This window comes from Syngnathus leptorhynchus, chromosome 1, assembly GCF_054491065.1.
Source record: "Syngnathus leptorhynchus isolate UIUO chromosome 1, UIUO_Slep, whole genome shotgun sequence".
NCBI classification, from domain to species: domain Eukaryota; kingdom Metazoa; phylum Chordata; class Actinopteri; order Syngnathiformes; family Syngnathidae; genus Syngnathus; species Syngnathus leptorhynchus.
The window spans coordinates 14,488,177-14,515,669 of NC_141195.1; the positions used below are offsets into that span (position 1 = coordinate 14,488,177).

General features: G+C 40.9%; 1 protein-coding gene across 3 annotated transcripts; it reads right to left on the minus strand.

The window, feature by feature from the left end:
- Window positions 1-1,803: 1,803 nt before the first annotated feature.
- Window positions 1,804-27,070, minus strand: acot7 (acyl-CoA thioesterase 7). 3 transcript variants are annotated; one of them, XM_085917806.1, is made up of 9 exons: window positions 26,914-27,070; window positions 24,395-24,512; window positions 23,185-23,341; window positions 16,050-16,141; window positions 15,472-15,583; window positions 15,294-15,380; window positions 9,113-9,229; window positions 7,437-7,621; window positions 1,804-2,210 (listed from the first exon to the last, which is right to left on the minus strand). In XM_085917806.1, the coding sequence occupies exons 1-9, from the start codon at window positions 26,997-26,999 to the stop codon at window positions 2,112-2,114; spliced, it is 1,053 nt and encodes a 350-aa protein (XP_085773932.1). In that variant the 5' UTR covers window positions 27,000-27,070; the 3' UTR covers window positions 1,804-2,111. The 3 variants fall into 3 exon arrangements, with proteins under 3 accessions (XP_085773932.1, XP_085773951.1, XP_085773941.1); XM_085917825.1 differs by lacking the exon at window positions 26,914-27,070 and adding an exon at window positions 25,288-25,379; XM_085917815.1 differs by lacking the exon at window positions 26,914-27,070 and adding an exon at window positions 24,693-24,767.
- Window positions 27,071-27,493: the final 423 nt, after the last annotated feature.

The window sequence follows — 27,493 nt, forward strand, 5'->3', positions numbered from 1 at the left end:
GACGTCCCAGAATGATCCCTCTTCTAAAGAAAGCCTGAAGACAAGCAGAACTGTGAAAGGGAGTGCTGCTCCGTTGTAGGAGTGGTCACAGCCGACTGCAGTCGTCCTATAAAAGCGGCATGCCGGCCAATATGGTGATTTAACAAATATTAATGCGATGATTCAGACGTTCTGCATCTCTCTTGCCACCTCTTTGTGATGTTAAGTGACCTGGAAGTAAAAAGGAACAGAAGGCATTCCCGCCCACTGGCTCCTCTAGCACCAGGCTGCCCCCACTCTCCCCGTCAGAGCCACACTGTCACCCGCCCACACGTACACAGAGACAAGCTTTAAAACCTAACACTGTCACAAGGTGTCCCTGGTGGGGCATCCTCACTCATAAAAGTAGCGTATCCTCGCAAGATAACCACGCCTCTTTGGGCAGGAGCTCGGTCATCTTACAGCCGGCCAAAGGGGATCCCAGTTTAATAGTACCTGCCAGCAAGGTATCCCATGGAATGAAAAGCAGAAAGGAGAGAGGCGGTTGAGGTGGGGATGTGGCTCTGGGTTCCAGAACCATCACCAATAATTCCTGCGCAAGAAAAGCCCTGCTGGCTCCAAGCCAAGATAACAGCAGCTAGCTGTAAAAATGACTTTGCTGTGAGTGTTTCTCTGGTCTCGTGTGTGTGTTTGAGACAACCAGGGATTCCAATATTTTTGCCCATATTGTGAACCAAAGATGGACGAATATTGACTCATGTATGTCAACAAGCTTTTGATACTTTACAGAATTCATGTCTCTTTTCATTCATGTGACCTTGAATGTGAACGTGGCTCAGGTTTCTGTGTGAAAATAAAGCTCCTCAGGCTGTCAAAAAAAGAAAACACTATGTAGCTTAAGAAATACAAAGTTTTGACTCTGCAATGAAAGCTGAGTTCTTGATTCCAACACTGACGTTACACTTCATCTTTAATCCATCATTATGAGCCCATAATGGTTTTCCTCTTGCTCGAGGCCACTGTTCATCCTATATAAGTGGCCTTGTCGCTCTCTCTACTTTCTTATCCATCATTGCTCTCATTCAGATGACACGTGTTTATGGGCTTCATTTTGCGTTCCCAATTTGGTTGATGTACAGCTTCCTCGGTTGTTTACAACCTTGTTTGTTCTCTTTTATGTTCAGTCCCACATTCCAAAACTTTACCATGTTAGGATGACTGAAGATCTCTCTCTCTCTCTCTCTCTCTCTCTCTCTCTCTCTCTCTCTCTCTCTCTCTCTCTCTCTCTCTCTCTCTCTCTCTCTCTCTCTCTCTCTCTCTCTCTCTCTCTCTCTCTCTCTCTCTCTCTCTCTCTCTCTCTCTCTCTCTCTCTCTCTCTCTCTCTCTCATATATGCATTTTTAGGAGGGCGTCATTAGCAGAGTGCTTGTAAATGCCATTGAATTTAGATTTTGGTAGTACAAAAAGACTGAAAGAGAGTATGAAAGTGATAAAGCAGGAGAATGGAGACTCTGCGTGCACATGGCGGCTTCACAGCAGGAAGCAAAAAAGAGCAGTGAGCTAGTGTGAGAGCAATGGAGGAGTGCAAGGGTAAGGCGGGGGCGGGGGGGCTTTGGTGTTTTATGAAGACGTGGGAGACATGGGAGTTGAGTCAAAGCCCCCAAGCCACCCCAGCACCCCCCCTCCCTCTTTCATTTCACTGTGAACGACAGTGGTGAAAACATGGCTGGCGTGTCCTCTTTGCCAAGGGATGCCCAAGACAATGACATCATCCTCATCCTCATTCACATAATCATCATCAACCGAGCAAGGACATGAGACAAGCTCAGAACTCACGTTGGGATAATTTATTTGTTCCTTCAGTTTTTTTTCATCGTTTATGATTACTTTTATCCTGTATACTTCATTAGGTCCTTTGAAAAGCTTCAAGTCAAAGTCTAGTCAGGAATAGCATGTCACAAAAGTAAACTATTTCTCTCTTATTTACCAATTTTATGTGTATTATATAGATTTATATTTGAATGAGATCGCTTTGGTGCATGAAGCATGTCAAGTTTCAGTAGGAGGCTACAGTTTACAGAAGAGGATGAGAAAATAGGCTTTGTTTTCCTTTAGTGTTGTGTTTCAGCCTTGTCACTGCTTGGCCTCCTTCTCTGCAAGTCTCTTGGCTTTATTCATGACGTAACGGGCTTGGCCTTCATCGAAACGCCTCTGCTCCTCCTCGCCATAAACCTGAGTAGAAATAAAACAAACAAATGCAAAATATCATCTCATTAGCTGTGATCTTAACATCCGGAATAAACGGGGATTCACTGTATTTTGGATACCTTCTTTGGATTCCTGAAAGTGGCTTTAGAATTAAGGAACATTAATATGTCACTCATTAGATTGTAAAGGTGAACACTTAAGAGGGTCTCAAAGCAATTGTGGCATCTGGGCTCGCCTTCGCTAGGATTCATTGCAAGAATCTCTTGAACTTGAATTGAAAGTTTGAATTCACAGGGATTAGCCACGTGCTAGCGGCCAGTTTGATTGAATTGCTTGGCCAATAAAACCAGCTTGGCCACCCACAGCAAGAGCACCCACGTTAACTTTTACAGCGCAGCCGGTACTCTCTCGCTCGTCTACCTCACCAGACAGGGGAGCACGCGTGCGACCGTTTATTTTTAAATACTCTCTGGAAGTGAATATCAGCATTCATGGCTTATTCAGACAGGCTCTCCAATCTGCTCACACCAGGGGGTTGGCACATTCGAGAGCACCTGCCACTCAGCCGAGCGTCGAGCTAACAGATGGCGCTTTAACTTTATGGAGCGAGCAAGGTGGAAACACATATGACAAAATGTCAGCATTTTGGGAGAAGAGCAGGGGTCTCCTCTCAAATGAGATGACAATTTCATACAAATGCACTACAGAGGGGACTTCTCTTCATGTAAATGTTGAGACAAGCTCATCCTCAATTGAATGGAAGGTAGGCGTGGAGCACCTTGCACAAAACCCTGAGTTCAATCCCATCTAGAATCTTTGAGATGAACTACTACAGACCTGGTTCCCAGTGTTCCCAGAAAAGTGCACACTTTTTTAGATGCAAAATAGTGACAAATTAGATCTATTAATACACTCATCACTTCGTGTAGGCTATGCATAACAATTCTGTCGGTGTAATGTATTTGAAAGTGTGTTTGTGCCATATACAAGTTGGAATGAGTTCTCTGCCAAGGAAGAAATAAATTGAAGATTTGTGTTGGTGGTAGCAAATCTTGCCATCTGTTAAAAAAATGACTTTGCTCAAGCTCAGAAAGTTTACACAAAGTGAATTTAATGATTTCAAAACACCAAGAAAGATACCACTTGCCAGAAATGTATAAGATGTTTATCAGTAGTTGGCGTCATAAGCAATCATTAATGCCTTTGTCTATTTATGTTGACTGAGAGACAGTACGTATTACTGAAGAGAGTGCACATTGTGTTCCCTTAAAATGGTTATTCACAGAGCAGCTGCAGCTGAATAACTATGATTATCCGAATACTAAAGACTCCCAGTTCCCCTGCACATTATTTTCATTGAGTTTATATATTTTGTTATAGACCAGTTCCTCCAAGAACAAAGTACAAGGTGGGTAGAAATCTAAATGCCATGTCGGAAAACAACTACTAACGATTACTGACTACTTCAAACTAGTGTTCTTGTTTGGAATTAAAGCCTTGCATCCATTTTTTTTATTACACAAGGAAATGAACATTGGAATGCAGTGATGTGTTGATGCGACATCAACACAGTCACAAATGTCTCAACTCTGCCACGCTTGTCGCCATTAACCCATTGCCTGTCGAGTTGAAGGCTCGGCGTCTAAAAATAAACACTGCATTACTTGGACTACAGCAGGTTGCCAAGACAACCAGGCTTGTTTTCATGTTAAGGGACACCAGCTGAGTCTCTGCCACTACGGAAGGCGGGAGGAAGGCAGCCTCGAAGGAAAAGGCGGAAGGAAGCATGGTGTTAAAAGGAAGGTAAGATGCAAGGAAGAAGGGTGAACGAGCACAAAATGATGACAGGTAATGGAGGAAGATGAGAGGAAACAACTGTGAACAAGGATAAAAGGAGACAGAGAAAATTTGTGTGACCGCAGAAAGCATATGGAGAATGAGTCAAGTGGAAGGAAGGAAGGAAGGAAGGAAGGAAGGAAGGAAGGAAGGAAGGAAGGAAGGAAGGAAGGAAGGAAGGAAGGAAGGAAGGAAAGAAGGAAAGAAGGAAAGAAGGAAAGAAGGAACATACATATTGAAAGCATCCTCTGATAATGTGTAATCTATTAGTCTACAAAGAGTGCTGTCAGGCATCTTCACTTCCTTTATCTTTTGTCTGTGGCCCAAGACAAAAATGATGCTGCTTCTTTTTGCGGGAGATACCCCCCCCCCCCCCCCCCCCCCCCACACACACACACACACTGTCCTCCTTCCCCAATTTACATTACACACACAATTGAGGAGACCCTGCTGAGCTAAAATGGGAAATTCTAAAAATAGAAACAGAGTGGGTTCGGTGAGGAGGAAGCCTGGTTGAGAGAAAGGCGTGCGAGGGTGCGGGAACCACCTGGAATCCAAAATAGCAGAATCTGTCTGTCACCTGAACTATTTATAGAGCACAACTGGAGCTGAATCTTCATGAAATATTCATCGATTTCATTGTGTCACTTGGCTATTTAAAGATCATGTATGGGGACTCAAATCCAAATTTAAGCTGTATGTTACACATTCTCATTAAAGCTGCAACTTCTGATGAAATATATATTTCTATTTGATTATTATTATATTCATATATTTTGTACCAAATATAAAAGTAGCCCTTCTGTCAGGCTTGAGGTGTTTTCGGGCCATTACAATCTCTGGCGTGTAAATAATGTATGGGTTTTTGTATTCCATGCCATGGCTCAGTCTTTTAAACACTGTATACAATGGTGCTTGGCATACAACTTTATTTCATTCCATGATCATGCTTGTCATGTGAAACACACATTGCAAATCATCTATTCCCATTGAGATGAATGAAAATGCCATTAATCCGTTCTATCCATCCCCAAAAATAAATGTAGTGTTTGTTTATTTAAAAATTGCACTGTATGATAAATTGTACTTATTTTATGCTTGTCGCATCCGAAAATGATTAAAAAAAATTTTTTAAATATTGACGCATAAATCAAGCTTGAGTACAAAGAAACAAAGCACTGGAAAAAAAGCGTTTGCAATGCATGCGATCGTTAGGGTCATCATCAGGTGTTAATTGGATTGATATATTCCATCTTATTTCCTGCTCATGATAATGCATCTCTGTGGTGCACAGAGGGACAGCCATTAGGCGCCGAGCCAGTAATGGAGCAAGAAGGGTTCACATCATTTTGATCTCGTTTCGTTACTTCTTTAAGTCAGCAGGAAGACCGAAATAGCCAGACTTAGCCTCGTGTGCCTCCTTTCTCATAGAGTTGAACATGCTTGGTGATGTCTTTGAGCTCGAGACAAAAAAAACATTTAGGTGTTGTTCTTTCAAACAAGCATTCATTTGGCATGCTCCACCAGACTCGTCCATTTACAGAGCTGAGAATGAATTATTAAAATCATCAGAGCTCATTTTTGTTGTTTTGCTACTCTTTTGATTGAATCAAGGCATAGAGATACATTACCGCTCGGGCTATCATTGCTGCGGTTCCATGCCGTAAAAACAATTAGATGGGAACAAGATGCAAAAGTGGCCCTAATGAATGCGTGGAAGCAGGCACACAAAAAGCGAAGCAAACACAGGCTTGTGTCAAATGAAAATGGGGACGGTGGCAGACACTATTGAGAATGCAAACTGGCAGCAGAGGTGGGTTGGATTCAAATGTCTTTATAGCGTCAACAAAAGCAAACAGGTGTGTTACCACTCCCACCACCCTCAGCCCCTCCTGCACCGACCATCATTCATTCATTGTAGCAAAATTAATACATTATGTTCCTTGAACAGTCGGAAATATACTGAATCAAAAACTCTTGTCCTCGCTTGAATACTGCCCCGTTCAGCCACACATAGACATGCACAAACCAGAAACATACAATAGCCATTTTGATATCCTGGCACAAAGAAGAAACGTCAGTACCGACCGAATGCCCGCCTCTGCTACTTGATATTGATGAGTACTCAAATGTAAGAACTTGTACTCATACTCTTAAAACGTTCTCGAAATTAAAACCATAGACAAACTAATCTGAGAACCGATTGAAGTCAAATAACATTACAGAATTTCCATCTATCCAAGTCCCACAGGGGAATTAAGGTGAAAATTGGACTGATGTGTGAAACCTTATTATCTACATGTGATCTGCTGAGCTAGATAGCAAGGCAAATACAATTTTGACCACATTCATTCATTGAAGATTGTTAGCCAGGATATCACAAATTCAGCTGTGTAATAACAACTGATGACAGACACATCGTAGCCAAGCTAGGCTCACTCTTTCTATTTCACTTCTGCCTTTATTATATTTAGGATAGACTTGGCTGTTTCACAAGTGATTACATTTATTTATGTAAAAATAATAAAATATTTATCCAAAATATCAACTATTCCACAGTCACATGCTTATTGCACAGTATGCTGTACTAATCGACACAAATGTTGTAATATTTGTGAATATGAATAAGGTTCTTATCAGCACACATGGTGTGTTTTGCAGGCTCAACGTTTGAGGCCAGGTTTTTAGTTTCAAAACAATCAACCGTGATTTTAAGGGCTCAATCTACAGTATCTGCACAATGCTGCATAAAACAGGAAGGTTGCTCCTTTAAACAGATGGCATATGAACAGATAATGGATGAGGGTGTGCTGCACACCCAGCTCTAACAGTCGGAGTCCTATTGCACTCAGCAGGTACGTATACACAGAAGCTTTATAAGCATGTAGGAAGTGCGAAATCAGCCAAATGGTTAGCAAACACTCAGGGATCTTGTTAGGACATTAGGATTCAATCACGGCTTTCTCACGACAATATTGCAACACACAGCGATGCATTTCATCAAATGGAACTCAAATTAGCAGAATTACAGGCACTGCCTCTCTATTGACTGCCTGAAGGAGGACTCAAATATTCTTAATCATGATCACCACATCATAATCCTTAAAGTACCAACAACTTCTCCCACATAACAAATCTGAGTCCAATGCCTAATATAAGTGCTGTAGAAGCTCTTTAAGTGATTTTCAATGCTAAAAATAATTTCTCATTTAATACTAGGTAAAAAAAAAAATATTCACTTGCAATCCTAAATATTATGCGTGATAAAAAATCAAAACTAAATCATTGCAATTTTAATACCATGGATAGATCTCAAAGAATGAAATCACCCTATAAGGTGTCACTGACAAGGACAAGAATGAATGACGGGCCCGAGACATTTACGCGTCAAAGAATCTACAAGATGCTACCAACCTTAAGAGGAGGGACAGGCTGAGCTTTGCCGAATTTGTCCAGCGAGACGAAAGTGAAGAAGGCAGAGACTGCACGATAGGAAACTTTCTCCGCGTCAACCAACGAGCAGGCATTTACTACCACTTCTATTTCCATGGACTTGTTGCTGATGAATGTGAGACGGCCCGTGACGGTCACCACACAGCCTTGACAGGGGAAGAGCGAAAAGGAAAATGTCTTATTGTGTGTCTACATACAGCCACGTGCTTCTGCTATCATCGCTGTTGTCAAAGGTGAAGCATGAAAAACATTGCTTGCCAAAACAAGTCAAAATGACGACTTTATATAGACTGTTACAATATTCAAAGACCTGCTGGTAAGCAGGGAAGTGGAAACATTATGCGATCTTGCACTGGATATTTTTAGATAATGAACATTATCTTAAACATCCACTGAGAGACAAAAGACACATGGAATGTTTTTCACTTGAATCAATAAATGAATCAATAAAATCAAAAAGTAAACTTTTAAGTATTATATCCACTTTTGTCCATGAGGTTGTTTCTTTTTGATGCGCTCAAACTGTGTCATTGCCGCGGGTTGCCACGGAAACATGGTGGGAAGGCATTATCCCTGCAGACTGAGTTCTATTTTGAAGCTCAAATAATAAACTAGACAACACGGAAAATGAGCGTGTGTTTGTCTGTGCTGCAAAATTTTTTTGGATGTCACATCTACGTACATGTAGAATCTTATCATCTGCATGCTTTAGAAGTTTCTTTTGAATGTGTTGGCTTTATGGCTTACCATCAAGCATTTTTATAAAAAGGATCATTTTAAAATGGACAAAATAAAGCTATTGCAAGGGTTGCAATTAGAGGTGGTCAAATCGTTGCGGTCCACATTTGAATTTTTAAAACAGACAGATGAATCAGTTCATTTGTGGATAAGGTCAAAGTTCAAATGAGTACTGTATGTAAAGTATGTATGTTGTTTTATCAATCAAACAAAATGTGTTCATCCTGTGATTTTGTTATTTATAATTAATTTCATTAGAATCTATTAAAATTCCAAATGCTTTATTGTACATTATAACATATGAATAAAAAACATAAATTACTTAAATCATATATATATTTTTGATTGACCAAATTTAGTGAGAAATAAATAAATAACGAATTTCATTTTTTACCTGAAGAATAATACCCTAAAAATGCTGTGGCTACTGAGATTTCCATCTTGTATATCATCATGTATTATAAATTTTAACCATGGTTTTGTTAAACCACAACACATTTGCCCACATACGTTTGGGAGATTTTAATTGTGTTCAAAATTTTGAAGCCAAGTTTGAACTTTTTGACCAAAATTTTAAAACATATTGCGTTGATGAGACTGTAATTGGGGTTAAGAAGTTGCACTGAAATTTCATTTACATTGCATTTCATTTGAGTGCTTTAGGAAACGCGTTGATCATAATTGAGGACACCAGAAAATATTTTGGTAGCTCTAACTAACAAAGTATTAAAAATTATTATAGCCTTAGCTGTAGCCAATTTTGCCCTTGAGGAGCCTATAATAATAAAAATAAAATACTAAATGGTTTTGCCAGACACCAAATGGATGCTTTGATGCTGGAGCAAATCCTAAATTATCATCATGAAAGGGCCTCAAGAGTTAAGCATTGTCATGGTAACCTTTCTTAATCTTGCGATGAAAGTTGATGGCATCCACAGAGGCTGTGACAATGTTGGTGTTGCAGTGGCGTGCTGCCACAATGCCGGCAACCTCATCCATCAACTTCATGGTCACACCTGGCCAAAACACAGACAGGCATACTTCAGCCACATGCTTGACATCTACAAATAAGATCAGTAGATGAGTTACCCAGTCCTGATTCCTTCCTTCTTCTCATTTACTTAAAAAAAACAGAAACTAATAATAGGTGACATATTCCCTTCTGGAAGCAACATGCCCAACTCTTAGCCATTTGCTACGATGCACTCGGCAGGGGGAACATTTTCATTTGTTTTCTTTGGCATTTTGTCTCAGTGACATCTATTAACATCTACATGCCATTTCTGAAAGAAGTGCAATTTTTAGTGATAAAATGTGCTTGCCAGACTCATTCCCCCTGAGGTTCACATGCAACACAAAATCAATAAGTCTGCTAGGGATGGCTTTTTTGGCTCTGACCATCTGCACTTAATGTGTGGGAGTAGAAACAAGAATGTGCAGCCTGCTGCATTCACATAAAAGACAGCCTGTTCCGTTGATTTCGAATAAAGTTTTGTATTACCCTGATATCTTGTTCCTCCTAAATCTATGAAGTCTTTTCTTAATAAGGCTCCTAAAGCCTTTCATATGGAACATTGTGTCTTCCTGATTCTGTCTCATTCAGGTGTGTCATCCGTGACTTCCCGTTTCCGATTTGATGTCACGTTTTAATGTCCGGTCCTCTCCTCTGATCTCATCAAGCTCTGCCTGATGCCCTTTAAATATCGGGCTGATGCTGATATTCTACATGTGTGAGTGTGCGGCCCAGCTAATCGTTATCACCATAATTGAACAAAACAACATTGCCTCGTCCCATCTACAGAATATACATCATAATTGTTGACAGCCAACTTCTACTTCTCCAAGATGGTTGCTCCTGAAGACCCACCTATAATCTAGCTCAAAGTCAACACCAGTATCAATGAGTGATTCTCAAAATGTGTAGGGTCCCTTTGATGGTATGCGAAAGAATGACCTAATTACATTTTCTAACTCAGCATATTTACAGATCGTTGAGTACAGTTGAGTTTTAGTTGGCTTTTAAGTACAATATATTTGCATCTAATTTTGCTTTGCTTTGCTTAATTTTGTGTCACCAGCTCAGTGGCCTAGTGGTAGAGTGTCCGCCCTGAGACTGGAAGGTTGTGGGTTTAAACCCCGGCCGGGTCATACCAAAAACTATAAAAATGGGACCCATTGCCTTCCTGCTTGGCACTCAGCATTAAGGGGTTAGAATTGGCGGGTTAGATCACCAAATGATTCCCGAGCGTGGCACCACTGCTTCTCACTGCTCCCCTCTCCCCCAGGGGATGGATCAAATTCACATGGGGATGGGTTAAATGCAGAGGACAAATTTCACCACACCCAAATGTGTGCGTGTGACAATGATCATTGGGACTTTAACTTTGGGGGACTTTTTGTTTTCTGCCATTTGTTTTTGTGAATAATTTAGCCACCTAAGCTAATGATTAGAATCTTCATACTTAAGCAGGAATCGTGTGCCGGATTCTTTGAGTCGTCTGGCTGACTGACTCAAGTAGTTCAGAGTACTGAATCACTGTGCTTGGTGGATCCGTGAGTACAACTGACACACGAAAAAGTGCTGAAGCGGAATTTACAGATATGACGAAATGATCTCTCGAGAAAAGAGTTTCTTTAATTGTCGTCTTTTTAGGAGAAAAGTAAAACCATAAACACTGTTAAACTTCGTGAGTTCTCACCAGTGTGACACAACATTACGCTACCCAGTGGTCAAGAAGGTTTCTTCTGCGATGAACAAAGGTTCACTGTATAGTAAATAATAGAGTTCCCATTACGCCATGTACTGTAGAGCCGACGAAAAAGGTTGACGGTGTGACTGAATGTGTGACTGAAAATGAGGACAAGCAAGGCCAAGACAGCCCGAGGGCCTCCGTTACACATTCCCAGGGTGACATGGCACATTATGACTCTCTTTGCCGTCGGGAGGGAACAAGCCAGAGGGTGGATGTGGGGTGGGGGGCAGGATTGGGGGTGTCATGGTGTTGCTGTGTGTGAAGAGGAAAGAGCGCTCACTCATAAGCGGGGAAAAAGTCCAATTAGTAAGCCAGTCCCAAGTGCAGCCCAGTTTGCCAAAGGGCAAAATACCTCTGTGATCACACTCTTTGCTACCATCCCCCCAAATCTTCAAGTACATTGTGCTCTAATGGCCGCAGAAGAGTAGAGGGAGGTCTTCAAGGCGGGCTTCATACAAAATCAACATTTCATATGAATCCCCTCAGACTTTGTACATTTTTGCCTTGGAGTTAGTTTTTCTACACTGCAACAATGAGGCACTCTCACAACGACCATCCGCCCTTGTCCACATGCCGGTCGCCTCGTTTAACTTTTTTTTTTTTTCCACAGACCTCTGCCATTCTCTATGTGAGTGTGTTGACGGGCACCCAATCATAACTGATAATGAGGCAGTGGGATTTCAAGAGTCTATCTCTAGGGAGATGCGTTTTCAGGGCGGACCTAACGGCACGTCAGTATTTTTCTACAAATAAAGGTGCTTATGTTTGTCTATAGTGGTGGAAGCAACTCGTACCGGAAAATAATCAGGTAGGTTAAGACGGTGAAAAGCAGTTTAACGTTGTAGCGCCACAAATGAAAACTATAAAATCTTTGCACGTGTTTTCAGCAATTACCTTCAAGCCTGTATTTTGTATTTCAAAACCAATTCCTTTTACTTGGTCTTTAAAGTGCTTACTGAGCATCAAAAGAGAAATGTCATCACTTGGGAGTGCTGTGATACACTTTGATGTATTAGTCAACATAGGCTACATTGCAATCACATGCAGTTTTTTATTGGAATTCCAATTTCCTGTTTAGAATTTGTGCACATCGCAGTAGGGCAATCCTTACACCTATGTTAATTTTATTTTATTAGATTCTTGATTTGATGGATTATGGTAAAAGTAATCTTTACGCCGATGATGGTCCATCAGTAAACTCACTGTTGGTCCTTCTATCACTTTTTATGCTCCTGTTGTTGCCCACCTTCTAATCCACTCCCCCTGCAAGTGCTTTCATCGTGGATAGCATCAATTGCTCAAACCACCTCCTAATGAGCTGTAACTATGGAAACGGCTTCTGTTAATGTTAGTGCCTCCCAGAAATCTCCCCAAATCATTGCAGGAACCACCATAAATGGTTGTTTTTCTAAGTACTATTCTCCTTCAGGCTTAACTTAGCACACTGCTTACAAAATTACAGAGAAGTGCTGACTGTTATTGTGCACACTCAGCAACAGGCACAGCAACTGAGATGGAGTTTCTGGAATGGAAATGTTAGATTTATAATAAATGGATGTTTATTTTTGTGGTTGTTATTTGGAATGGCACAGAAATCCACTGCATCATACTAAGAACAAGTTCAAATAGTTTGCCATATTTATTGTCATACCCAACCCAAATAAACTTTTCAGTCACCATTTTCAGATGCTTGTCAAAATGCTCTTCTAATGCAATTTCTACTGCAACCAAATCTTACTTAATTTGCATTTACAGTGGATGCACACTTGGATTCTTATCTCATTCATTCTCAGTGTTATAAATTGTTTAACAATGCAAAGGCTGCCGTGCTGGGAACTTAAATAAATGCAACATGGTGCTTAAAACATGTCCTGCATTAGAGCACCTGTCAAAACAACTACAAAAGAACACCCGGCATCATCAAATGTTTCAATGAGCGTTCAATATTTTACCATCTTCAAAAGGAAAGATGAATTTCTGAGTTTTGTATTTTTATTCATCTGAGGCTTCTGAGAAGTAAGAAATCAAATATCACCCCACAAAATACATACGTATAATACATATATTTTTGTCCACCGGGGAAATCAACTGGTGTTTCCATGGAAACAGGTGGTACACTTCCTTACAACATGGACTAATGATGGTGGGGGGGAAGATTAACAAGGACAAGTGAACAGACAACTGTAAAAATGCAGCAAAGAAAAGAAATGTTAAGTTTGAAGACTCCCTCTGGTAATTAACATTGGCTAGCAACATCGTCACAAACCTTGCTCCTGCATTTACGACTGGACTCTCTTGAGCGGCATAAGTTATTTTTTTAAGGGCTGGCCTTACATGCTTTTAATTGGCATGGATTCTCCCATCTGCACTTCTGACACACCCAAATGTCAAGCTGTCAATCAAGGCTTATTTCAGTTGCAATGAAGATTTTCTAGAAATTATGAAAGGTGGAGTTTGAAGTTGTGAATTTTAATGAAATCCATGAAAAACATAATAAGACCTTTCAATTTGGAAAATACCTTACGCTTTGAAGGAGAGATTTTTATTTTATTTTATATGAAGTAAATGTAATTTAATTGCGACACTGCGTATAGTTTTCCCACCCAAAATGTCACCTTTTAAACATGTTGTAAATGTAGTTGAACACAAAACAAATTGCATAACAAATGAAGAATATTGTGGCGGCTCGGTGTCATAAAACAGCTGGAATGCATACAATTGTATTCTCATTTAAATGGATGCAAAATGGATGTAATGTCACCTAACCTCTGTTGCTGTAGTCGAGAAAAGGACTTCTCAAGCTTTGCCATGTTAACCAGCAGAGACTTCCCAGACGTGCTCTTGAATGTTCCTGTGTTTATGCGTGTGCTTTATGTCTCCTTAGGCTGCAGCTAACTAGGTCACATCTCCACAGAGCGGAGGGGAAACATACAGAAAATGATTAGTTTGTATTGTCAAATAGAAGTACATTTCCTCAAGCAAGAGAGGCGGAAAGGGGAGGGGGAGCAAAAGGGAGGCTGCCTGACCTGACTCGTGCTTATGTAAACAAAATAAGTGTAGTGCAAGCAGCAGCACTGAGCAACGGGGAACATTGCCCTAATGAGCAATAGCATGTATAAAGACGATGTGCGTTGCATGAGTCGTAATTGGACAGATGTCTCAGCAAGCTCTCCAAATTAAAAAGCCAAGCATGACACGTGCAACGTTTATCTGTCCCGCCTTGTTTCCGTCGATCTCTCTGGTCCCTGCCCTCCATGTGCTCTCCCTTGTTCGTCACGCTTACATCTCTCCTGTTGTCCTCATAATATAGGCAGAAATGCCAATAGCACCCAAAATGGCATATGGACAGAAGCATTTGGATACACCAATTCATCAAATAATTAGTATGCCACCAGTACATATGTAAAGGCATGCCCTTATTTCTTTCTGCACAACACATTTGTGCTGGCATTTTGGACTCGACGGCTCAAAACAAAGGTTATGTTCAAACCCATTTCCTTCAAGAGTTAATGTAACTGAAGCCAAAGTCGTATTCTCCTGCTGATTACTATAGAATGGAAAAAGCTGCAACTTGTCCATTTGTTTAAGAATTGGGTTTGCCTATATACATGCTCGAGATAGCCGAAATCTGTAGTCTGTCAATCAATGTGAGAGCAAATGAGTTGATAAAAAATGCAACCTGCATGACACCCTGCTGCTATATCGTCCAAATGTTTAGTTACTGCTGTAATTTATTGATCTCCAGAGGAATACCTGATCCATAAATTAAGCCGCAAACCAGCCGCAATATGCATATTTTAGGTCTTAAATGAACCGCCAGGTTCAAAGCCAAGTGTGGATACGTTGAGATACGGCCAGTCCAAAAGGAATAAGTCAGCTTTTGTTTTTTCCAACAAGCTGTCGAAACTGCTACCCAATAAATATGAAGTGTTAGGACCTCTTTGGGGAGTGGCTATAAATGCGTCAAAAGGATTGGGGACCAATAAATCACAAGGCAACTAAAGTGCAAACTATGGGTGATTAAATCACATTGCCATGTGCGGTATAGAATGAGATTAAGCTGTGTCCTAAGTGATACTGTTCTGCTTTAGTCATGCAGGTGTCGGTAATGTTCATTTTAGAAGTGGGTGCAGATTGGCAAAATCACTGTGACATTATGTGCTGAAAATATATAAATGACATCATCATTTGATTGAATTTAACTCGACTTTCATCATTTACAGTCGATGGAAACAAATTGAAAATAGTCACTGAAGCCCTAGTAGCTGTTTTACATGGTGGCCTTTGTCAGCCGTATGGAATGAATAAGGCAAGCCAACGAACTCACCTCCATGAACATAGTCGTGGAGTGTGCAGTCCGAGGGACCCACCAGATGGATCAGGCTGGACTGACTGAACCCAACTGTGTGCTTTTCTGTAATGCAACACAATAATCCATTACAGTACATTTTGCTGCCGCTGTTTACATGACCATTTACTTACATTCTTCTAAGTGAGTCTGTTACCTGGCTTGGGTGGAGGTGGCACAACCTCTTCAACCATTTCTTTGGTTTTGAGTCTGGCTGTCTTCTGAGCCTCGTAGCGCTGCCGACCCTTCGCCTCCTGTTCTGCGTCAAACTACGCATACATTTGTGATGAAAAAATTGTTGCCATGTGATGTTTTGCGTTGCTATGCATTCGTGTCATGAACCTATCCATTTCTACCTGTTCTTCACATATGAAGCACCAACCTCTCCTTTACCTTGCATGTGGTGTGTACATTGATAGAAGATATATATAGAAGATAGCAAACCGCTCAAATCTGAAAATGATCCATGTGTTGTTATTGATGACAGAGGGAACTGCTTCTACGTATATCATAAGACTATTTTGTGATGTGAAGCAAAAATGAGGGCGATAGACTGCTTATCCTTGCTAGGGACATGGATGAGCTAGGGTCTATCTCAGCGGATTTTGGGCAAGAGGCAGGGTTATTTTAAATGTTGCGTGACCATTTCTTGATCAGCTGGCCTCTCTGTGAAAGATAGGAGCCTGGAGAAATGCCAAAGTTTGGTTGATTAAGGTCAGGGCATCTGAAGTTTACCTTGATAGGCTGCACCTCCATGATCTTGTCGACATTCTGCAGAGAGCAGGGTACGTACCATAGCACGGCCCTGTTGACCAGCTTTTTGGCACCTGCAGTCAGACAGAAAAAGGTCAACGTCTTCTACCCAAGGAAAATGTCATTGAGAGTCAGGAAGCTTTCTTCTCTCAATATGTTTTGAAACTAATGAATGAATTGGGCAGCTCGTGCAACGTAAATCATTGATTGGTGGGGAGAGAAGCCTGTTGACAGCTTCAACAAGTAAAAAGTTGACTCATAAAAATGTATGTACGTGCTATGAAGTGGAGAAATAGTCCTAAACGCTGAAGAGAATTAGGGGGAGAACTATGTGGACATCTTGAAATAAGTATCTTTGTATGCAGTTTCACTCTAATAATAGAATTTCCTAGAGATAATAAAAATTGGCTGAAATTTTGAGAATATCCAGTGAGCCACCATTTTAGAATCAGACATCATTCTTAATACAAAAATAAACTGGAGAATTGCAGAGTGGCGGGGTCATTTTTTTTTTATCGTCTTGTGATAAACTACTTGTAACAAAAGCCCAAACAAGTCTCTTGTCAAAATCGACATTAAAAGGTGCTCAAGCTCACATGATCTCCTATGTCGGCATAGTTCCAATACACATAACATTTAGGGGGAGGTGCAATGTTCCATCTGCCTTGCAGCACTAAGAGGCAGAAGATCAGAAAACAAACCTTGCAAAAATCGCTTCTCATAGCAATCAGGCGGAGAGGTTGTCATGGTGATATCTGCTCTATTCTCCCGACACTTACCTAGGGTGACTAGATCTGGGTTTCTGAAAAAGAGGACACCTTTTTTTGGAGGGGGCGGGGTCATTTTACGGAAGTGGGATGTGGTGGTGGGGGGGTACTTTGTGTCATATGTTATGACACAAATGACATGGTGTATGTATAGCAATTGCATTTATTGGCCCGAATAACACAAAACAACATATAAAATAACAAATTGGCCCGAATAACACAAAACAACATATATAAAATAACAAAAACATATTTACACTAACACTAACTATAGTGGTACACTAAGTATAACAAGACAAAAGAAATATGGCTATCGGTGCAGCATTTGAAGAAGAGTAAAATGGAACAGAGTGGCAATTCTATTGACAATGTACTGTACATGTATTATGTTAATATTATATTATGTTTGAGGCAGTCCAACAAAATCCCGGGCGATTTTTGAAATTCCGTTGGACGTTTTTTTAGGGTTCAAAAGTAGGACATGTCTGGGAAAAAGGTCTGGTCACCCTAACTTAGTAATTTGCCAACTGTGAGAAGTGGAAGATATTTTGAGTCATTGGGCAAACAGACAAGGTGGTCTGATGGTGTCTTATTTAGGGAGAGTATCTGATGAAAATTAAAGAAAAAAAAAACATTGTGAATCCTTCTGCTAACATGTAACAAGATAAGAGAAACAAGAAAATGGACTATCATGACACAAAAGCATTATGTGCACTGTGACAATATGCTGAAAGCAGACTGAGTAGCATTTGCATCTTACACCCGTTAGAACTGCGCTGACAGCCGGGCAGCGTTGCTATGCCAACCGCACTTTTCTCCTCCTCCATTCATTGGCTCCAGCCCTTGTCAGCGGCCAGGAAGTTGCCCACAGGAGAAAGAGTCCCATTTACATATCCTTGACTCTACTAAGACTGTTCTGAGTCCAGTCTATTATTAGCCACTGCTGGACAATTTAAGTGAACTGTGTTTAGGATGGAGGAGGGGGAGCGAGGGTTGAAGTAGGTAGTTGTTGAGGAGCATTCCCAGATGACCTTTTCGCCAGAATCTAATCAGGGAACTGATGTTTGAGTTTGTCGCTCCACACTGAATGACAACAATGTCAATGTTTGACCAGTTGCCCTTTCAATAGCAGCGCTAGTGTGCTCGCCGAAGCAGCATGATGGCCTCATTAAGGTTACAGTTCATGCACACTGTTAAAATTTTGCATCTGGGAATTCATCCAGAAATACATTTGTGGAGGCCCAGCTTGTATTCTGTTGTACTTCCTCGCAAAGACAAATGTTGCGGTTCTTCCACAGTTGACATTATTTAACTCATAATTACCAAAACTTGTTTTTCTGCCCCATAGGACAAGCAGTAGACAGTATGAGTGTTTCGTCATCAATGGAATCCATCAGCTGTTTGCAGCTACTTCAGCTTCATGTTGCTACTCTCGTCCTCTCTAAAATTAACCCCTACCCTGCTTTATCCACTTCATATAGTTTTAGGACAACTGTCTCTAACTTTGTCTGCCTTCTATTATCTGCTTTGTCACTCACGCAGGAGTTTTCAAAGCATGTAAAAAATAACCAACCATTTGCACCTCATGCACAGTGTTCCAAACTGAGGGATCAAAAACGCAAATTTTTCCATTGAGCTGTGCCAAGGCAAAATTACTTTAAACCGAGGCACACTTTGGTCTAATGGGACCAGATGATTTCGAGCTAGAAGTTTTTGCGATTGAAATGTAAGGCTCGCCAGACGTTTTTGCCATTTTTACATAGAAATGTAAGGTGTTCACGTTTGGATACCTGAAACGTCTGTCATGACATGCATGCGCTTTGCAAATGCGCCTTTATCGACTCGCAAAGCTAACATTCCGAGTGTGCAGTTGAATGAACCATCAGGTTGTCATGCTTATTTTAAGCCTCACCCATAATGCATTGCTCCCAGCTGTGTCTATGCATGCGTATGTGTGCGTGCATGCTGAACGCGCGGAAGAGGAGGGGTTACGATTTGTGTATACAGTGTTTATGCAAATGCGTGCCTGAGTGTGCATGTGATGTCAGCATTATTACCCCGGGTGTTTGTGCATACCGATTGTGTGCTGTCATTGGTGAATGGTGATCAAAAGCCTTTAAAGGGCGTGTTGTGGAGACCACGTTTGTTGTAACTCTGTAATTCAGAATGTGAGACTTGGTTATTTTACCGAGTACGTGCCATTACTGTATGTGCACATATGTGTGTAACTGCGCATGTGTGAGTGCGCATGTGCGTTGTGCACAGCGGGGACAATCATCACGGCTTGTGCCCACAGTAGGCAGGCTCCCCCTGGGGGGCCGTGACTGAGGCCTGCCTGATGAGATCCTGCCTGACTGACTGTGGAACCTGGATCCCTGCCTCCTCCACCACACAAAATAACACATAATGCATGGAACTATAGAGTCTAATCTAATGCAAATTCTAATTTATGTATATACAGATATTGCACAAGCAAAGTGATTTACATGAAGCAAAGTAATAAACTTTAAAAACAGACTATACACAATATTTCCTATCAAAGTTGTTAGAATATTCAAGGCATTAATGGGGAAAGGTCCTCTCTCTAGATGCGAGACATCTTTTTGATTTCTACGTGTGTATGTGTGCGTCTTTGTGTGTGTGTGTGTGTGTGTGTGTGTGTGCGTGTGTGTGTGTGTGTGTGTGTGTGTGTGTGTGTGTGTGTGTGTGTGTGTGTGTGTGTGTGTGTGTGTGTGTGTGTGTGTGTGTGTGTGTGTGTGATGTGTTCAGGTACACCCACTTGGCATCCATGTGTGACTAGACCACAGTGTGGGGGACCTGATGCTAAGCCAACATGACAGAAGCAAATAATGTCTGCTCCCGTTATCTTCTCTTCCCCCTCGGCCCTGCAGGAACCTTTTAAAGGGCCAAACACTGATACAAACACACATGCACAGAGATGCACATATGTACAGTATGCCGTAGATATGAGTCGTGTACCCACTGCACACATATGTATGCCCATGTTACAATTCAAAGTTCTAAGAATGAGTACTCTGTACTAGTTTTGCAACATTGAAACTACCTGGATGGTATACAATTGCACTTGAAGCACAATTGTTTTGAGGTCAAACGCTCCATTCAAGATTTCTGAGAAATCTCAAAATTTTTGTTTGGACCTAACGAGGTCAAATTGGGCTGTGTGCAAGTGGTTTGTTCGCTTTGTGAATTGAGCACTTAGACCATTTAAAAAAAAAATCCAAGTTAATAAGTAGGAACCCTTTTGAGCAGCATTTAATTCACGATACAAACATTGCACACAACTCCAAACGAAACCTCAGATGCTATTGCACGAACTTGTGAGGCGTCTTCTAGCCAGTCCACAAATATTTTCATACGCAACTGTGGTGAGCGGGTGTTACCATGGCAATGTCATAGACATAGCTGGTTTCCTTATTACAAGACATCATGCGACCAAAATGATTGTGAAACTGACATTTTCACTTAAAACTAATGACATGCATGTGTGGTTTACATGTAAAAATGAAAACTTGAGTGAAAATTCATCTTACTTTTGAATTTCAACTATGATTATAACTGAGATATTGTCACCATAGGATGCCTTAAAGACTCAAAAATGTTGGGATTTCCACATTAAATATTATTTTCACTGTATTACGATGTCTCAATTGCACCAACACGCCTTCCATTGAGGAAGCAGAGCTTGGGGACTCTCCTCTGGTGCTGAAGCTACAGAGGTGCTTATAAAAAGCTCAGTAGCAGAGCCCCAGAGGTGGATGAGAGTTACTAAAGGCTCTGAATTTTGTGGGGCTGTCCTGGCTGACATGACTCTACAACAGGTGTTTTCAACTGGTTTTGTCCAAGGGACCACCATTATAACCAAGAAGCAACTCAGGGACCACTGCTTTGGCGGGATATTATTTAGTTTTGCACCCAAGGAGGATAGACCTATGCAGACTATTTATGTATGTTTATTTTGGGAATCTCAGCTTGACATAATTTGGATGGGTAAATAATTCACAAAATTAACTGGAAAATAAACCAAGAATAAATAATAAATCAATTATATTTTTAAAAAATGTCATTATTTTCCATTTCCAATTTCGCAGACCACCTGCAATACCGCCAGATACCACTAGAGGACCGCGGACCATCGGTTGACATTTGCTCTACAAAATCACGTGGACATTGGGGACAGTGTCTATGGATTGGCAGAACAAGGTGGTAGTCCCCCTACCCCAGGGTGTGTTCCAACTACAGAGGAATCACACCCCTCAGCGTCCCTGACAAGGTCTATGCAGGGGAGGAGGGTTCATTCAAAGGTTGAATCTCGGATTCAGGAGTCTCCCCAGACCATAAGTGCTTTACATGAAAACTAACATAATTACACAAGGGCTTTCAAGGGTTTTCTAATCATCCATTAGCCTTCTAACCCAAGTAGCAAACACAATGGAGCATTTGAACACTGGAGGGGTGGTTCCTGGGAATGGGCCTTTATACACCTATACAGACATTTGTAGCTAGAATAGTCATTTACCACATTAACACTGTATAGAGTGTATTCCTGATTAGTTTAATGTTATCCTCATTGAAAAAAGACATTTCTAAGTGACCCCAAACCTTTGAACGGTAATGTATGCGCAATGTTTATGGTTGGTTTGAGGCCACTGTCATGCACAGTCCACAGCGTTCCAGATTTCCACATCACAACGTGTGCAGTGTTTACCTCTCACTGGAGTAGTACTCTTAATGGCACGACGGCCCTTTTGTGAGTTGGAGTTCAAAGATTGCCTCGATGCAATGCACTAGTAGAAATGGACTATACGGCACACCTGTTTTTGACAAGTGATGAATGTATGATGTTCTCCACTCGTCATCTCATATCACCAATGCATGCGTGTCTATCTGCTTCAAACCCAGCAACCAGCCAACCAACCAGTACAAGCCTGTTGCTAGGGCAACAGCTGTCTAGGGGATACTTCTTGTTTCTCACACCTCCTTCATCCTTCCCCTTCTTTTCCAAACCTCACTCAATCTTGGTTCATTTAGTCTTCAGGCCTTCCATTCATCATTGTAGCTGTTTGTCATTGTGTACAAAAGTAGACTCATTAAAAGTAAAATAAACAGGGTGGTGTAATGCAACAGCATCTACACTGCAATTAAATCATCAGAAAACATTCACAAATATAAAGTAAACCTACATCATACAAAACGAAAACTGTGTGTGCGTGAGCGTGCCTGAGCTTGGGTGCGTACGTGTGTACTGCCCTCTACTGATCAAACAGGAGAAATGTTACACTACACTTAACTATATAATAGGCCTGCCTATACGTATTGTGTAGTTTGGCTTTAGAATCACACTATTTGGATTAATTTGAATCAGCGTCTGCGATTGGTAGGCGATCAGTTCAGTGTGCCGCCCAAAGACTGCTAGGATAGGCTCCAGCATGCCCGCGATCCTGGTCAGAAAATGGATGGCTGGACGGACGGATGGATAGAATTATTGTATCTATAAGGGGTACAAGAACTAATAGACACTAAAAGGCGCTAGTTCGTTTCTTTTTAATGTGTATGTTCAATTTAAAAACGTATTTTTGCCATTCCCATTGCAAAATTCTGTGCACACCAAACTTCAATTTCAATTCCTATTGCATTTATCTGTGAGCTCTCGGCCATGACAGAAGTGCTGTCAAGCACTTTCCTGCCATTTACATGGCTGAGTGGGCACATCGAGTGACCTAAGTGCGGTACCACTCGTACCACTCGTGGTACGTTGGCTCCCGCTACACAGTGCAATTGTGCAACATTTAAATTCATTTGTATTTTATTGGTTTGTTTTCAAATATTTATAAAGGTGAAGTTTGTTTACAACATCTAAGACATTTTAATTGAGTCATTGTTGAAGTAGAGGGTTTGTTTTTTTAAGTGGAGTACCAATGTTCCAACTGTATTGCATTGTGCATACTGCATACTATAACTTAATACAAAAATTAAAACACATTTCCTGAATACACTCTTTGCCTTTTTATTATTATTGTTATTGATAAACACTTGGGCCATATAAACTAATGTGTTTTAATTTTGGTCATTATAGTATTACTTGGAGAGCAAAGTATTTTTCAATTGGGTACTTGGTTTAAAACCAATTCGGACATGCGTGTGTATACCTAGGTGTGTTTGAATTGTGCTTATCAGTGAATGCCTGCACACACGAATGGTTGACATTCTTCATATTCTCGTCGGAGGAGGAGGGAAAAAATGACGCAAAAGGTGAACGCTGGTGAGTGGCAGCAGGTCACTCACCCAGTGGGACTACATGTGAATGATGTAATCTAATCTTGGCAAGTTACCTGTGAGGATATTTTCGCCCATGACTTTGACCTGCACTTCCAGCGAGTGTTGCGAGGTGTATGTGATCTCCGCCGTGGCGTGGGCAACCTCCCCGATGAACAAGGGGTACAAGAACTCAGTCTTCTCCACACGAACCAAAACAGCCACACAGCATTCCTGTGGAAGGCAGTGCAGCGCAACATTATCATTGATTAACGTTTGAAGCAAAGCAAGCATAGTTAAGATTTAACAACCCCATTGATCAGACAAGCAAGGTACCATAATGTCTGAAGATGTATCGTGTGATATCTTAGAGCTCCTTTCAAAGTTACGATTCCAGAAAATATAGAAATGCAGTGTGTTCTGCACTGTTTGATGATAATTATTTGTGAGTTTGTTTTTTTTACACAAATGTGAACTGAGTCAGACGAGCATTGCATTATAATACATGAAATGGGTTTGACATATAGTGCTGAACTAATTTATTAGACCAGTGTAGATAATCAAATACAGTGTGCGTTAACATGTGCTCAGTGAAGCAGTATCTTGCATGCCATATTTGAAGAGAGGCTGAAATGTAAGACATCATCAGAATGTTGTTGAAGGCAAGACAAGATCCAATGATGTCAGTCAAAACAGAAGTGGTTCAATGGGTGAAAGGTATGAGCATGATAATTGTCAACAGTCAGTGTTGACGGCCTTTATTCATGTCAATGACTTAGCTGAACTGTTGCTTCCGTTCCATGTTGTCAATGTTTTTATTTCAACCTCCTGTTTTTGTTCAATTGCCAGTGCCTCAAAAGCATTCAAGCAGATCTTGGGGACAAAAGGCTTTGCCTTGCAATTTATCTGGCTGATGGTCTCTCTATCTGTATGTGCTGCTTAAAGAAGGCATTCAGAGTGAACATGTGCAATCGACTGCTTGGCACCAGCCACAATTTACCAGCTTGATTTCATTTTATAGTTGTATGACATTTTTAATTGAAATTTTATATAATGTCCAGATTGGACTGGAAATATTTCAAAGGTTAAAGAGGCTGTTGGTTTAAATAAAGGGATTTAAGACATGGCAAGTCAATGAGCTTTTAAACCAAAGTTGAATACAGAGTGTCATCTAGAGGAGTCAAAAATAACTACTGGTTCATGAAGCAAATTTGAAGCTACATTTTCCTACATTGTAGTGCACATTTAAACTAAACTAAAATAAGTCGATATGGTGTAATCTCTCACCTCATTCTGTGCGTTGCAGTGTCGCGTGCTAATAATGCATCCTGCCTCCTCAATCATCTTCAGGATGTTGCCACCGTGCACGTTACCGACAACGTTGGCATCATCTGGCCGCATGAGCCTGCAGTAAAAAAGACAGGGATTAGCACAGATGATGGCCAGTAAGGGCAGTCTTCTGCGCAATTTACTCTAATCAGACAATTGATCGTTCACATTTGGTTTCACTTGCAAAAATGTTCTGCTTGATATTCATTTGACACTATAGGATGTGAATGATGTTGAAAGCTAGCAGTCAACATACCTGATGTGATGCACAATAACAAACCAAGATGTACTCTAAAGGTTTAGCAGAAGAAAAAAGATACTACAGTCTGTACGTACATACAATACATTTATGTATATAACACTCATACAAGAGCTTTGTAGCATCATTACCTTTACAGAACTTTGATTTAGTGTAATTACATTGTACATCATAATGTTTTCAAATATATACGTACATATAAATTGTGTCTTTGTAATGACCCCAAGCAAGTAGTTACATGGGTCTGTTTGCAGGTTATGGCACATCTCAGATGTCAAACCATGTGCTGCCCTTCGAACAGGTTATAGAAACAAGAAAGTCCAAATCTTTACACGATGATAAATCACATTTACCATCCAATTGACTGGTCCTTGTTTTTTATGAATGACTGAGGACAAAATGACTCAGAGTTAGTCACAATAACAAATGCTCCGGCATCAAGGACAGAGCAGCTTATCACAATGCCGATATTTCCATGAAATTACCTTTCATTTACAAAAGATACTTTACAAATGTGCTCCCTCGTAAGATATAAAGGTCACACTGCAATCATTCTATCACGCTATTATAAACAAAGAACTGCGAAGAATACCTGCAGAGGTCATGTTTGAAATTTGCTGTCTCCACTTCACAAGGTACAAACTTTCTCGGAGGCCTGAAGCAGCGCATCTTCCAAACCTGATCCTCTCTCGCTTTGTCGTTCTCGAAGCCACTTACATGACTTTTAGATGCTTTCAGCATCCAGGTTTGAGATTTAAAGGCCTGATGTCACTAAGTCGCCATCTCGACTGGTCTAACTGGATCAGAGCCCGCCTGCTGATGAGGTGATAAGACACCAAGCTGACACTAGAGCGACTCGCCATCAGTGTCGTGTGTCCTGGTTGACAAGGGAATCTCAGGAATCTTGATTGCTTCTGCCAAGAAACTAATCTCTGAGTTGTCTGTCTCAGCGCTGTTATGTAAAACACACTTAACCATTTCAACATTTAGTTGGATATTTTTTTTATTCATAACGGAAATCCGATATATTCTACAATGTAAGGGTGCCCAATACGTCGATCATCAAGCCACTACTGGTTGATCGTGTGACGTTAAAATGTTTTTTGTTTTTTTGCACTTGACGCGTGTGTAAACAACTACGCTAGCAACACAACACGTGAGTTCCCTCGAATTTTTAGAACCCTGTTTTTTTCTCGTAACTTAAGAAAGGGTATAAAAATGAGTGGGGCAGCTGGACATAGTAAGAAGATTAAAAAGTATCAGTTTCATAGGAAATGGGAGGAGGACTTCTTTTTACGATGACATTTTCTAAGTGTGTTTGCTTTATCTGCCAGACTACCATCGCAATACCGAAGAAGGGAATTGTGGAGCGGCATTTTCGGACTGTGAACAGAAAACGTGACACAGACTTCCCACCGAAAAGCGAGCTGAGACAGAGAAAGGTGAAGGAACTAAAAAGCCAGTTGTCCGGGCACATTTCAGTCATTCAAAAATTTAATTGAGAAAACCCAGCTGTTGGTGTAAAAAATTGGTATCCATCACCACGGATGGAGCACCTGCAATTGTCGGCTGCCTGAATGGATTTATTGCCAAGTGCAGGCAAGACGATAGAGCGGCTCGGTGGGGCACTGGTTAGCACGTCCGCCTCACAGTTAGGAGGGTGCCGGTTCGATTCCACCGAACTGACCCTCCCTGTGAGGAGTTTGCATGTTCTCCCAGAGCCTGCGTGGGTCATGCTTGGTAGGCCGATTGAGCACTCCAAATTACCCCTAGGTGTGAGTGCGAGTGCGGATGGTTGTTTGTCTCTGTGTACCCTGCGATTGGCTGGCAACCGGTTCAGGGTGTCCCCCGCCTACTGCCTGATGACCGCTGGGATAGGCTCCAGGACGCCCGCGACCCCCGTTGGGACAAAGCGATATACAACATATATGTACGTATGTATATGTGTGTATGTATCCATCCATTTTCTGAACCACTTAGTGTATATATATATTATACTGTATATAACTTACAGTATATATATATATATATATATTGTTGGAATATTTTTCTAATTTAACCTGAACTCGAGTTACTAATCTGACTCCAATTTGTGACCTTACCCAACTGCCACTCATCCAACAATATGCGCGCTCGTTCTGCAATAGAAAGGTATCAGGAAGCCGGCATTTTCACACACGAGTGGATTTATTCCTAACACACAAATCTAATACATCACCTGGGTCTCGGGTCCCTCTCAATACACCTCTGTACGCCTCTGTTGCCAACCAGCAGACGTACTCTACATCCGAGTTGCCCAGCCATTAATTATACTACACAATATGCAAATGGCACATCAACAAAGGCATTCTGTCATTATTCTATTGGCTATGTGTCAACTGCAGTTAACTTTAGCTTGGTCTCATTGGTCTTTCTTCTCCTGCCGAATAACTTGCTCGCTCCTCCTGGTTGTAGATTTCCATATAGGGTCACCAGTTGATATCCACCAGCTGTGACCCTGTGGGTCTTGTCATCCATGCTGCTCCTGGGTTATCTTTTTGTTCTGGAACGCAGACGTCCTCGCACCAACCACATATTTTGTTTTGTTCCCACTGTCACACACTAAGCAGTTTCATACTCTCATGCACAAGATGTCTAATGAACTATTTCAAGATCAAATTCTTATATTCCTTCAATATATATATATATATATATATATATATATATATATATATATATATATATATATATATATATATATATATATATATATATATATGCATATATATATGCATATATATACGATATATATGCATATA

Bases quoted from the DNA above. Each gene is read 5' to 3' on its own strand.
- acot7 (XM_085917806.1), bottom strand. From the start codon at position 26,999: ATGGCTGGGCAACTCGGATGTAGAGTACGTCTGCTGGTTGGCAACAGA. The intron at 15,584-16,049 runs GTAAACTTCAGA...ATGTATGCGTAG, and splicing joins TGGAGGTGCAGCCTATCAAG to TTTGACGCAGAACAGGAGGC. The intron at 15,381-15,471 runs GTAACAGACTCA...GTTGCATTACAG, and splicing joins GCCACCTCCACCCAAGCCAG to AAAAGCACACAGTTGGGTTC.